Source organism: Chiloscyllium plagiosum, chromosome 27, assembly GCF_004010195.1.
Source record: "Chiloscyllium plagiosum isolate BGI_BamShark_2017 chromosome 27, ASM401019v2, whole genome shotgun sequence".
Taxonomy (NCBI): domain Eukaryota; kingdom Metazoa; phylum Chordata; class Chondrichthyes; order Orectolobiformes; family Hemiscylliidae; genus Chiloscyllium; species Chiloscyllium plagiosum.
The window spans coordinates 22,054,348-22,067,359 of record NC_057736.1 but is presented as its reverse complement, the minus strand read 5'-3'; the positions used below and the strand labels follow the sequence as shown (position 1 = coordinate 22,067,359).

The window sequence follows — 13,012 nt, the reverse complement described above, 5'->3', positions numbered from 1 at the left end:
TCTCTCTCTCTCGTGTTTGGGTGTTGTGTTGTGTTGTGTTAGAATAGATGATGAGATTATATTTTTGCAGTGTTTTGGGACTTCAAATTATGCTTTATGTAAACAGCTTGGTTTATTCTATTTTAATGTGTTCATTTGTATATAATTGCAGCATTACATGTTTCAGTGAATGGCCACTTTGTTAAATTCTATTTTGTTTGTTTTAAAATCAAGCCAAATTTCAGCCTGGGATTTGACTTGTCTAGTATTAACATCAGCTGGAATCGTAACCATAATGGTTCTGAATCTTAATCTTACCATTACAGACTTGGACCTGTCTCTTTATACTACCTAAGCTTTTAACTTTTTAAATATACTTTGTAGACATACACTTTTCATGTTGTTAGTTATCTTAATATTAAGAATTCATCTTTTTAAAGGCTGAAAAGCCCTTTTTTTTCTATTTTTCCATATTATTGCAGCCTGTTTGGACTTATGTCAGTACTTTTAATTATATATGATATAATATATAGTGGTCACTGAAATTTACCTTTCTTCACAGTTCTGCTTTCCACAAATGAAGGAAAATGGAAATAAGCAAACTGTCATTAAATTTGTTATTTCTCCTAAAATAGTTTCTGCATTTACATTCTTTTTGCTCTTGCATTGGGAAGAAACCTGAAGTTTTATTAGACAAGTTATCTTTTCAGAAGGAATTTCTTCCAGTCCTATACCCAGTGTTCTCTGGTAGCACTTTGCTAGTTCAGAATGCAAATGTTTACACTCCTCTAGTTGTTGCTTAGTTCGTCTCACTCTCTCTATTCTGAGTCAGAAGCTGTGGGTTCAAGTTTCACTGAAGTCTTCAGCACAAATCTGTTCAGCATAAATCTGTTCTAACACCCCAGTCATGCAGATGAGCTATACTACCAGAGGCACTCTATTTCAGCTGAGATGTTAAGTTGAGGATCAATCTGCTCTCTTGGGATGTAATGACACTATTTTGAAGAAGAGCAGGCGAGTTCTTGCAAGTACTCTTGACAATATTTATCTCTGAACTGACATCACTGGATTTACCTGGTCATTATTACCATTGTTATTTATGGTGACTTGGTGTGTGCAAGCTCCTGAAGAATTGGTTTGAACATAGAAGGTACAGCACAGTACAAGCCATTCGGCTCACAACATTGTGCTGAACATTCATCTTAATCTAAGATCAATCTAACCTATACAGCCCTCAATTTATTGCTGTCCATGTGCTTTTCCAGCAGTTGCTTAAATGTCCCTGTCTCTGAATTTACTATCACCACTGGCATTCCACGCACCCACCACTCCCTGTGTAAAGAACCTACCTCTGACATCTCCCCTATTCCTTGCTCCAATCATCTTAAAATTATGACCCCTCGTGACAGCTATTTCTGCCCTGGGGAAAAGCTTCTGGCTATCTACTCTATGCCTCTCCTTACTTTGTACACCTTTATCAATTCTTCCTTCTTTCCCTCTTTCTTCCTTCTCTCCATTGTGAAAAGCCTGAGCTTACTCAACCTCTCTTCATAAGACAAGCCCACCAATCTAGGCAGCATCCTGGTAAATCTCCTCTACACCCTCTCTAAAGCATCCATATCCTTCCAATAATGAGGCAACCAGAACTGAACACAATGTTCCAAGTGGGGTCTAACCAGGATTTTATAGAGTTGCAGCAAAACCTTGTGACTTTTAAATGCAATCCCCCTGTTAATCAAAGCCAAACCATCACATGCCTTCCAAAAAAACTTTTTAACTAGGATGGCAACTTTGAGGGATCTATGTACATGGACCCCAAGATCCTGCTGTTCCTCCACATTGCTAAGAATCCTGTCTTTAACCCTGTATTCAGCATTCAGATTTGACCTTCCAAAATGAATCACTATGCATTATTCCAGGTTGAACTTCATCCGCCACTTCTCAGCCCAACTCTATTCCCAGGTTTTTCTTTTGCAGTCCATCTTGAATAATGGCACAACTTCCGCTACCTTCCAGTTTTCCAGGGCCTCACTCTTGGTTTGCGTTAGTGGAGTAGATTTTTGTTGTAGAGGTAGGTGGATGAGTTCACATAAGCTTCATTTAGTTTTGATTGAAGGTTTAGTTGCTTAATTACTGCAGAGCTGAGGGTCATTTTATTTGTATTTGTTTATATAAGCTAGACTAAATACAATTACAATGGAAGCAGGCCTTTGCCACTGGTCATTATTTCTGGTGGGTATTTTTTGTGTTAAATTTGACTCTTTAATTTTTTATTAAACAATGCCTTTGTTCTTTACCAGGATATCTTATTGTACGGCAGACAAAGTACATGATAAAGTTTTTGCCTACATTGCTCAGAGCCAGCTAAATGAGACTTTGGAATGCCATGCTTTCCTGTGTACAAAGAAAAAATTGGTGAGTTTGTACATTCTCCCCATGTCTGCGTGGGTTTCCTCCAGGTGCTCCGCTTTCTTCCCACAGTCCAAAGATGTGCAGGTTAGGTGAATTGGCCATGCTTAAATTATCAATTAGGTGCATTAGTCAGAGGGAAAAGGGGTTTGGGTGGGTTACTCTTCGGAGGGTTGGTGTGGACCTGTTGGGCCGAAGGGCCTGTTTCCACACTGTAGGGAATCTAATCTAAATCCAGATCTTACTTTCTAACCTTGTACTGCCTGTTGCATTCAAACCTTAACCAACTAGTTCAGATTCCAAAGTGCTAAGATTAATGATGCTGAGAAAAAGTTTTGAACTATAAAAATAATAAAAACCTATTTTGTGAAACAGCATGTGAGCAGTGTAAATACCTGTTATGAGATTACAAAATTATCATCAAAGGGACCCTTCAATGATCAGACCAGATTTTAGAACTCCCTCTGATGGGGCCCACCAATGGAAATCATTTTTTTTGAAATCATTCATTGATGGAGTGAGTGTGTGGTTTATACTGCATTCTTAGTTATGTGCTTTGGATTGAGCCATCCAATTGTTGGCTCAATTTGGATTCCAAATTGGGAAAGTAAGGACCACTGCAAATGGTGAGGTTATGAACATACATTCTCAGCTGAACTTCTGGATGTTTATCTACATTCAAGGCCGTGGTCAAGTTAGTAACAATGAGTAAAATGTTCTGGGTCATGTTGATCTTTAAGACTTAGCACTGTGTGTCAGCCTTGATTCTCATGCTGTACTGAGGGAGTCCCCACACTGTTTGAGATACTGTCCTTTGGAAGCTGGTTAGAGATCCCATTTGACTTTTGGGTGGATGTAAAAGGGGATCCTGAAGATGAACAGGGCAGTTAGCCCTGCTATCCTAGCTGATATTTATCCATTGGGTAACATCACACTGCTGTTTGCAGTACATGTATTGACTGCTGGGTTTTCTAACCATAGAACAGAGACTGCACTTCAATAAGTAGTTAATTGACACTGTAGTTATTTGAGACATCTGGAGGTTGTGAAAAGTTTGGTGTGAATGCAAGTCTTTTTTTTTCCAAGGTGTATATACTTAAAATATTTTGCTCCTATTTTTAGTAAGCTCACAGTACTTTCACTTTTGTTTTCTATAGTCTGTAGTTCCTTAAAATGTAAATGTGGCACGTTTTTATAAACCAAAACTACTTTGTGGTTTTTGTGTCTCATTGTATTATTAATTAAGTGTTAACAGATTTCACATTTAGCTAAGGACCAATATATTCTCTTGCTATGATGCCAACTCTGCTATGTTTTGGCAGGCCCAAAACAAACAATGTTCAATATAATTAACAAAGTTATTAATGTTATTTGGCTAAAGCCATGATACTAAACCTGCAGAATAGCTGTACTCCATATCAAGAGCCTGAAGGTATGGAGCGGAGTTCTCCATATATTTAACCCTAACTTGGTTAGAAATGCTATTTAACCCGAAATGCATCTTAATCTTTGCGCTGTCCTCCTAGGCTCAAGCAGTGACATTAACAGTGGCTCAGGCTTTCAAAGTAGCTTTTGAATTCTGGCAGGCTGCCAAAGAAGGTGAGTTTCTGAATTGCTACTTTATTACTGTGACTGGGTTATCACTTTTAAACTGAGTATGTTTTCTTTTACGATAAACCTCTGCAGAGTTGTGGCAATTTTTTTTAAGCTGCCTAAACTGAACTTTTGACTTTCAAAGAGGTTCACTTTTGAGTTCACATTTTCATCATGTTGAGCATTATAGAGGAACTCAACTTCTTTCATGGATAATGCTATGATATATTCAATTCTGTGGTGTTACTGCTTTTATGTTAATCAGCACCATGTTTGCAATATTAGTGCAGCATCTGTGATAGGTGATGTTAGCTATGGTAAAAAAACACGGGTAGGTGGCACGGTGGCTCAGTGGTTAGCACTGCTGCTTCAGAGCCAGGGATTTGGGTTTGATTCCACCTTGGAGGACTGTCTGAATGAAGTTTGCATATTCTTCCCATGTCTGCACACTCCAAAGATGTGTGCAGGTCAGGTGGATTGGCCATGGGAAATTGCCCAGAGTGTCCAAGGATGTGTAGGCTGGGTGGATTAGTCATTGGAAATGCAGGGTTGTAGGGGTAGGGTGGGGGAGTGGTTCTGGGTGGGATGGGAAATGCAGGGATATAGGGCTCAGATGGGATGCTCTTCAGAGAGTCATTGTCCTGATGGGCCAGATGATCTGCTTCCACACTAGAGATTCTGTGAATGTGCATTGAATAGTGGGCTAGTCGTCTTTGCTTTCCTTTCTTATACGCACAATTTAAAGGCCACATACATATGATGTAATGAAGTCTCCCCAGGCAAGTAACAGGCACATCATAAAATAAAGTGTGACAATGAGCCATGTAAGAAGATAAGGATCTGTGGAGCAAATGTTTGGTCAAAGTGGTAGATGTTAGAAGTGGAGAGAGATGAATTCTAGAACCTGGGAGCTTGGCAGCTGATAGTACAGCCGCCAGTGGTGGAATAGTTATGAGGGAGTGTCTGCTGACACCTGTAGTTGTGCATGTGCTAATGTTGTCAAAATGTGTATGTTCACAGTTCCAATCCTATTCTGTCATCATGTGATATGCAAAGGCACTGAGCATGCCCAGAGAAGAAGCATGATATTGATATGGAGTTCAGAAGGGGGATTGAGGATACAGAAAGGGGGAAAGAGAGGGACAGAGAACAAGGGGGAAGGTGAGGGAGTGAAGATGCAGGAGGAGGGATGTGAGGGAGTGAAGATGCAGGGGCTGGGCACAGTAAGGGAGTTGATACAGGAGGGGGAGGTGACGTGCATGGGTCTCTACTCCCCTGTTCAAAACCACATGCCCTATCCTGTTCATCTGCCAACCAAGATGAAAGGTGAAACCAGTTAAATGTAGAAGCACAAGTTTAAACAATGCATCGTATAAATGCACTATTGTCAATAGAGACATTCTAGTTTTTTTTGGAGAATGTTCTTGAGGCAATAATTAAAGAAACACACCTCCTAAATTTTGAGATTACAATGATAGGGAGGGATATAAAGTCATAGAGATACACAGCACAGAAACAAACCCTTCGGTCCAACCCATCCATGCCGATCAGATATCCCAAACCAATCTAGTCCCACCTGCTAGCACCCGGCCCATATCCCTCCAAACACTTCCTATTCATACACCCATCCTGTTGCAATTGTACTAGCCTCCACCACTTCCTCTGGCAGCTCATTCCATACACCTACCACCCTCTGCATGAAAACGTTGCCCCTTAGGGCTCTTTTATATCTTTTCCCTTCTCACCTGAAACAGATGCCCTCGAGTTCTGGACTTTCCCCACCCCAGGGAAAAGGCTTTGTCTATTTATCCTATCTGTGCCCCTCATGATTTTATAGACCTCAGTAAGGTCACCCCTCAGCCCCAGCCTATGCAGCAGCTACCTATACCTCAAATCCTCCAACCCAGGCAACATCCTCGTAAATCTTTTCTGAACCCTTTCAAGTTTCACCACATCCTTCCGATAGGAAGGAGACCAGAACTGCACGCAATATTCCAAAAGTGGTCTAACCCATGTCCTGTACATCCGCAACATGACGTCCCCAACTCCTGTACTCAATACTCTGACCAATAAGGGAAAGCATACTAAACGCCGCCTTCACTAACCTATTTACGTGTGATCCTACTTTCAAGGAGCTAAGAACCTGCACTCCCAAGATCTCTTTGTTCAGCAACACTCCCTAGGACCTTACCATTAAGTGTATAAGTCCTGCTAAGATTTGCTTTCCCAAAATGCAGCACCTCGCATTTATTTAAATTAAACTCCATCTGGAACTCCTCAGCCCATTGGCCCATCTGATCATGATCCTGTTATAATCTGAGGGAACCTGCTTCGCTGTCCACTACACCTCCAATTTTTGTGTCATCTACAAACCTGAGCTGAAAATGTGTTGCTGGAAAAGCGCAGCACGTCAGGCAGCATCCAGGGAACAGGAGAATCGACGTTTCGGGCATAAGCCCTTCTTCAGGAATGGCTTATGAAGCCATTCCTGAAGAAGGACTTATGCCCAAAACGTCGATTCTCCTGTTCCCCGGATGCTGCCTGATCTGCTGCGCTTTTCCAGCAACACATTTTCAGCTCTGATCTCCAGCATCTGCAGACCTCACTTTCTCCTCATCTACAAACTTACTAACTATACCTCTTATGCTCACGTCCAAGTCATTTATATAAATGATGAAAAGTAGTGGACCAAGAACTGATCCTTGTGGCACTCCACTGGTCATACAAGGAAGTGTTATGACCCAAAGGCACATAGCTGAATCAAATGAACCTTTCTTTTTCTGTATTCACAACACAGTAAAATTAAGACCTTCAACAATCTCCAAAATTGACCCCAATGGTTCTTAACTGGACTGGTTGAAAAACCAATCCCAGTCTTTGCAAACAATGAAGTCTCAAACACTGGTTTGCAGCTTAAGCAAAAGACTTAGCAATTTACTAACAATATAATAACCTTAGCACAAAATTAAGCAACAAAGTAATCTAATTGGTCTATGCTTTAAACCTTTTAAATAGAATCTTTTTGATCAGGAACCAACCTGCAGTTAACTTTTTGTCCTGACTTGCTGAATAAACAAGTGCTTGTTTGGTCAGTTTTCCTTTTAACACAAGCCCAAAAGTCCCGTTTCGTTCACAGTTCCTAGTTTCAAACCAGAGTTGATGAGGGATAGAAATAATAAAATCAGTGAGGGGTCTGACAGAAGTCATAAAATAAAACAAAATTGCTGAACTCTGCTAGTAGTGTGTTCCACGACAGGCAGGAGATCCCATTATTCTGATCGATATTCTAAAGTGAAACAGATCACACGTACATGAATAATAACCTACTGTGGGACTCTTCCTGCACCTGTTCATCTCTTTAGCGGAGGGCTGAAATTGTGAAAGTGTGTTCTGAAATAAATAATTTTTACGCTGTTAAAAACCCTGCCTTCTGATTTAATGTGGTTAGGGCTGTGTTGGAATGAGGATCCATAAGACATTTGTGCATCACTGACCCTTTATATTGTGGCTCTGGTGCATGGATGCACGATACAAGAAAACCCATTGGGTCGACACAAATATTCACAGCAAAGACTCTTGGCTTGCGTTTTTTAAAGTTTGATTACTGATCTACCCCTGCTGGTCCTGGGCATCTTTTGGCCTCTAGGGCGATGAATCATCTAATTTCTCTGCAAAAATTACTATCTTTTTTTTAATTTATTGCTGTTCATTCTGTCTTATTTTATCAAAATAAAATGAATCAGCAGTAAGTTTGCTTTTGCAACTTTAAATTCTGAAGAGAGCTTTGTAGCATTTTCAGGAAGTCTCTGATAGTCTCTCTCTTAAATAGGAAATGTATGTTTTTCACATATTAATGCTACTTTATACTTGGAGGGCTGCGTTCTCAGTGTAAGAGTTTATTGCAACTCATTTTATGGATTAAATGCAATGGATCTGAAATAAATGCAATGGTTAAGGCAAATTCCTTGCTCCAATTAGTTATTCTTAGTGAAGGTACTTTAGGAATCAGCAAGATTTATGTCTCCTTATTTTAAATATATGCAGTGCTTGGACAATTTTTCTTTCTGTATCATTGTTGCCAATGCTGATTTGATCGAAAGACTTCTGTTTAAACAGCAAATTTTGTATGATTCGTCATTTTTTTTGGTTTATATCATTTGTGTTAGGAATGGGTAAAGTGATCTCTGCACTCTTAAGTCATTCAATTTGCTGACTTCAGTTAATCCTTTAAATAGGATTGTGTTTAAGATAATTTTAACCTGAAAGTTAACTTGCAAACTGGCAAAATGGGTGTGACATGACTGGTGGGTTTGTTGCACCCCTCCCTTCTCATTATTACTTGCCACGTAGTATGAGCTATTTTGCAAAAGGGAAATGCAGCAGCAACTGTTGGTAACCGTGGTTTCAGCTCATCTATTCAGTCACATGTTGTAATTAACAGGAGGCACAAAAGAGAAAGTGTGGCAGTTTGAATGGGAGGAAATTACTTGTCATCGTTTGCTCTGCAGTTTGTGCAGCAGCAACGGTACAAAGTCTTCCTTCAAAGGCAATATATTTAATATCTCACTCAATTTGAATTGCACCCTTAAGACTGTCCTATTGCACATTAGCTTACTACTAATACCTGTGTGTTTTTGTTTTGCATTTTGTCTTGCAAATAGTTAATTTTAATAGAATTATTTCTGGTACCAATGCAAGTGACATCCACTCTGCATCATGTATACAAAACTTTTACGCTCAGGAAGAATAACAAAGAGAAAACTTCTCTTATAGTACATTAAAGTAAATCAAGATTCCACAAATACTAAATGAATATGCATGAGCAGTTAACTCTTTGTTGTGGTTGAGGGAGAATTCCCTACCTTTTGAGTAGCTGTGTTCATCTGACCAGGAGATGGGACTGCGTTTTAACATTTTTGCTAAAAGACTGAAACACCAAAAATAGAACCTTCCTTCATTAAAGTGTTAAGGTATCTGCTAAAAGTTTTAATGCAAGTTTTAAATCTGACTTTTTTTTAAATTCAATTTACAATGCTACCAAATGAAGAACCTGCTCATTTCATGTTAGGATCTAAATTTTAAACTTCCTAATTGTGATTTTCCTTTCAATTCCTTCTGGCCTTTCAGAGGGTGTATTTAAGTCAGTTACTTTTCAATCTATTATATTTAACTATGAGGTAAAAGCCAGGATAAGGTTTTGCTTGTTGTTTTTACTAAAGTTGGAGGGGTACACTAATTACTTTGCAGTTCCACTCCTCCATTGGTCAGACTAAATTTTAAATCCAATCAGTGATATGACCAACTACATTTGTTTTAAGTGTACAGCACGGAAACAGACCCTTCGGTCAACTCGTCCATGCCGATCAAATATCCCAACCCAATCTGATTTTTGGTATTCTAAACATGTCAGCTAGTTTTTTTTCAGTCAATCAAGAATAATGCGTTTTTGTAGTAAATTCTTTTAAACAAGTACAACTTATTCAAATGTGCTAAAGATTATTGACAAAAAGGCTTAGGTTGTATCATGAATGATATCAAGATAAAGCCGCCATGGTCTTAAAAGGCCGTAGGGTTGCTCTCTTTATGACAGAGATGTAATTTGGTGGTGGTTTAACCTGAGAGTCACCATGCCTCAGTTGAGGGCAAATGTTGAGAAGGAGAGTCCTTCAAGGTAACGACAGTGGTGTGGGAATTAACCCCATGCTGCTGGCCTCACTCTGTGCTGCAAATTAGCTGTCCAGCCAACTGGACATTCTCCAAGATTGATATACCTTCTACTCTGAAATCCTTTAATCGTGCTAGGTAGCACAAATAATGCTGGTGGATTTCTTTTACCCTCTTCAGTAAAATCTCATTTAATCACTGTCAACATTTAAACATTTGATTTAATATTTTGTTTTGATGGAGTTAGCGTGGAGTATTTAGGCTCTCCCTCCTCTGACTGGAAGGTTAACCATGTCCTCTATTAGATTGATGGTTTATGTGGGCTGGATTGCCTGAGTTCTGAATTCTGTCTTTTTATTCACGCTCCTGCTCTCTCTCTTTATTTCTCAACTGAATTAAAATTTCACTTTTTTTTTGGGCCTCAGGAGAATTCGTTTTCTAAGCTGGCCATTTTTATTAATGTTATCAGGTTGCTTGGAGTAAAATATATAGTGGCGCTTCGACATTAAATATTCAGTAGCTCTTTTAAATCCATACGTTTTATCAGTGAGCAATGTTTACACTTGTATTATCTTTTACAGAGAAAGGGAAAAGGGCCACAGTTAGACCCTCAAACAGTGGTACCACTGGTAAATTGCAATCAGAAGCCTCTGCCAATCATCAGCACAAAGCAGGTGAGACAACTCTGCCCTCTTGAGTTGAATTGGAGAAAGAATGTTGGTTTTGTCCATGAATAGTACAGGGCCAAGGTTATGAAACCACAGTTAGCATCAAGTCTTTCTGGCTACTGGTGGGGCTTGGAGATGGGGCATAATTATATTGACTCCAAATTTGTGCACTACAATCTGCAGTTTAAATTATCTATATTGCACGCCGGCAACAAAGCTTTCCCGTTTTTACTCGTGCATATCCTATTTATGTCGGCTTCATTGGATAGCCATGATTTAGTACTTGAAAGACACCCAAAGGGTGCGAAATGTTATGTTTTTTTAAAGCTTTGCTGTTTTTAAGTGAAATCTAATAGTATTCTAAATTCACAGTTTTTTCTACAATGCAGTAAACATATTTAGGGAAGTCTGCTAAACCTTCTGTCTGCTGATAAAAGATTTAAAAAAAAGGATTCAGAAAAAATTGTCTTTACAGCATTCCTCACTTTGCTATAAAAATGAACATTAATGAATATGTTTACAGAGGAAATAATCATCTATTGTGAACAGTGGACCTGATTTTTGATAGTTGTTGCTGAATTAAACAGGAGTAGACATCAATTTTAGGTGCTGGTTGCTGAAGATATTCCCTCTTGAAGCCATATTGCATGGCATTGATAAACCTATTAATATTCATTAAAGCAGTAGCACCAAGGCTTGTGGCCTGAGCTGCCTGAGGGAGATGAGAATCCTTCATGTTTAACATGAACTAAATTTAAGTCAATCCTGAGGTACAAAGTGTGCAGTACTGTTGCTGATTCTTTTTTTGAGTATATCTCGCTTTATACAGGATTTTTTCCCATTACTTTTTGTTGGAGAGGTGATTCTATATTGAATCTCTTTCTCTTCAGAGCTTAATGTGTTGCTGGAAAAGCGCAGCAGGTCAGGCAGCATCAAAGGAACAGGAGAATCGACGTTTCGGGCATAAGCCCTTCACGTCGATGTTCCTGCTCCTTTGATGCTGCCTGACCTGCTGCACTTTTCCAGCAACACATTTTTAAGCTCTGATCTCCAGCATCTGCAGTCCTCACTTTTTCTCTTTCTCTTCATTCTCATGTTTAATTTTGTTTTAGCGAGACTCTGTCAGATTGTGCAATGTTAAGTCTGTGTTAATTATAAAATTCTCTACAGAGGTTGCAACAGCAAATTTGTTGGATTTAACTGAAGGAGCAATATCTTCATTATCAACAAACAACAGACATGATCTTTCTACTGGAGACACAAACTGTTCAGTAAACAACAACATTATGTGGGTAAGTGTAAATACCATTTGAGGAAATGCTTGATCACATTTAATGTGCCTATTGATTTTAGGAATGGATTGGTAAGATTTTGCTTTAAATACAAATTCCTTTAATTAAATACTAACTCCTGTAACAACTGGTCAAGCACTCTGAGCTGTTGCATACAGTTGGTCCAGATTACAGCTACCAATGGATGCATACCTCCTCCCAACAAGATATTTTTCTTTTATTCATTCATGGGATAATGGCATCACTGGCTAGGCCAGCATTTATTGCCCATCCCACAGAGCAATTAAGTGTCAACTACATTGCTGTGGCTCTGGAATCACATTTTAAGTCAGACCAGGTAAAGATGGCAGTTACCTTTCCGAAAGGACACTACAGAATCAAATGGGTTTTTCCTGACAATTGATAATCAGCATTCATGGTCAGCATTAGACACTTAATTCCAGAAAGTTTTCCCCTTCTTGTTCCTTACACTATGTTACCATTATCACTGTCGATGTACAGATATATAACAGCATGCGCTCCTCCCACCCCCTCAATCAAATGCGACCACATACTTTTTTCTCAAATTTTGTAGTGCCTGCACAAATTTAAAAGTCTCTTTGCTAGATTTTTACGCTCTGAGAGAATCAGAATCAGTGCCAATATCTGGCACCTGCCGAATTTTAAGCTTTGATTCTCTATTGTTTTCTTTCCTTTTCCTGTGCAATTCTAATTATAGTTTTCTCATTTCCATTCTATTCATTTCCATTTCCCCTTCAAAGAGTAGAGCAAGATAATGGAATTCCATATCCTTTTCTGGCTTCTTCACCTCTAGTTTTTCCATTTTGTTACTTTATGCTCCACTACGTTGACTGTATCGGAACAGCACCTAGTTCTGATGTTTCACCAATCAGAATGCATGGTCTATTCCTAGATTTTAGTGAACAATTTCACCACCATCTTACTCATCAATTTAATCAAATTGAAGAAAATCACTTGAGACCATCAGGGACAACCACACTACCTCCGAGAAATCTTCTTCCATTTACAGTGTTATTTCTTATTGTCAGAAAATAATTTTGTCACTCACTAATACCAGATACACACCTTCATCACCTACATTTGAAAATAATCCTAGATGAACCCTCCATCTCTTGCTGCAAATCACTTGGGAATGTGATTATTGAGCCCTGGATTTCCCAAGGTTCTCACAACGGTTAGTTTAATAAAATAAGCAACCACATCAATTTACCGAGCAGATGGAATGTGGCGAGCAGAAAACATTGACCATTGGGCCCAGGCCATTCAGCCGTTCAAGTCTGCTGTGTCATTTAATGAGATCGTGGCTGACCTGATAATCCTCAACTCCAATTTCCTGTTTTTTTTTCTCCCATAACCCTTGATTCCTTTATTAAGAATTTGTTTATC

The 13,012-nt window shown here is 39.1% G+C and overlaps 1 protein-coding gene across 2 annotated transcripts in view; it reads left to right on the top strand.

The window, feature by feature from the left end:
- ldlrap1b (low density lipoprotein receptor adaptor protein 1b) overlaps positions 1 to 13,012 on the top strand; it is a 55,886-nt gene that overhangs the window by 34,052 nt on the left and 8,822 nt on the right. For both annotated transcript variants that reach the window (XR_006315675.1, XM_043717644.1), the window contains exons 4-7: positions 2,280 to 2,394; positions 3,915 to 3,987; positions 10,227 to 10,319; positions 11,484 to 11,605. Coding sequence is in view for 1 of the 2 variants with exons in the window: in XM_043717644.1 (XP_043573579.1) it covers positions 2,280 to 2,394; positions 3,915 to 3,987; positions 10,227 to 10,319; positions 11,484 to 11,605 (403 nt within the window). In the remaining variant the exon portion in view is untranslated. The remainder of the gene's footprint in view (positions 1 to 2,279; positions 2,395 to 3,914; positions 3,988 to 10,226; positions 10,320 to 11,483; positions 11,606 to 13,012) is intronic.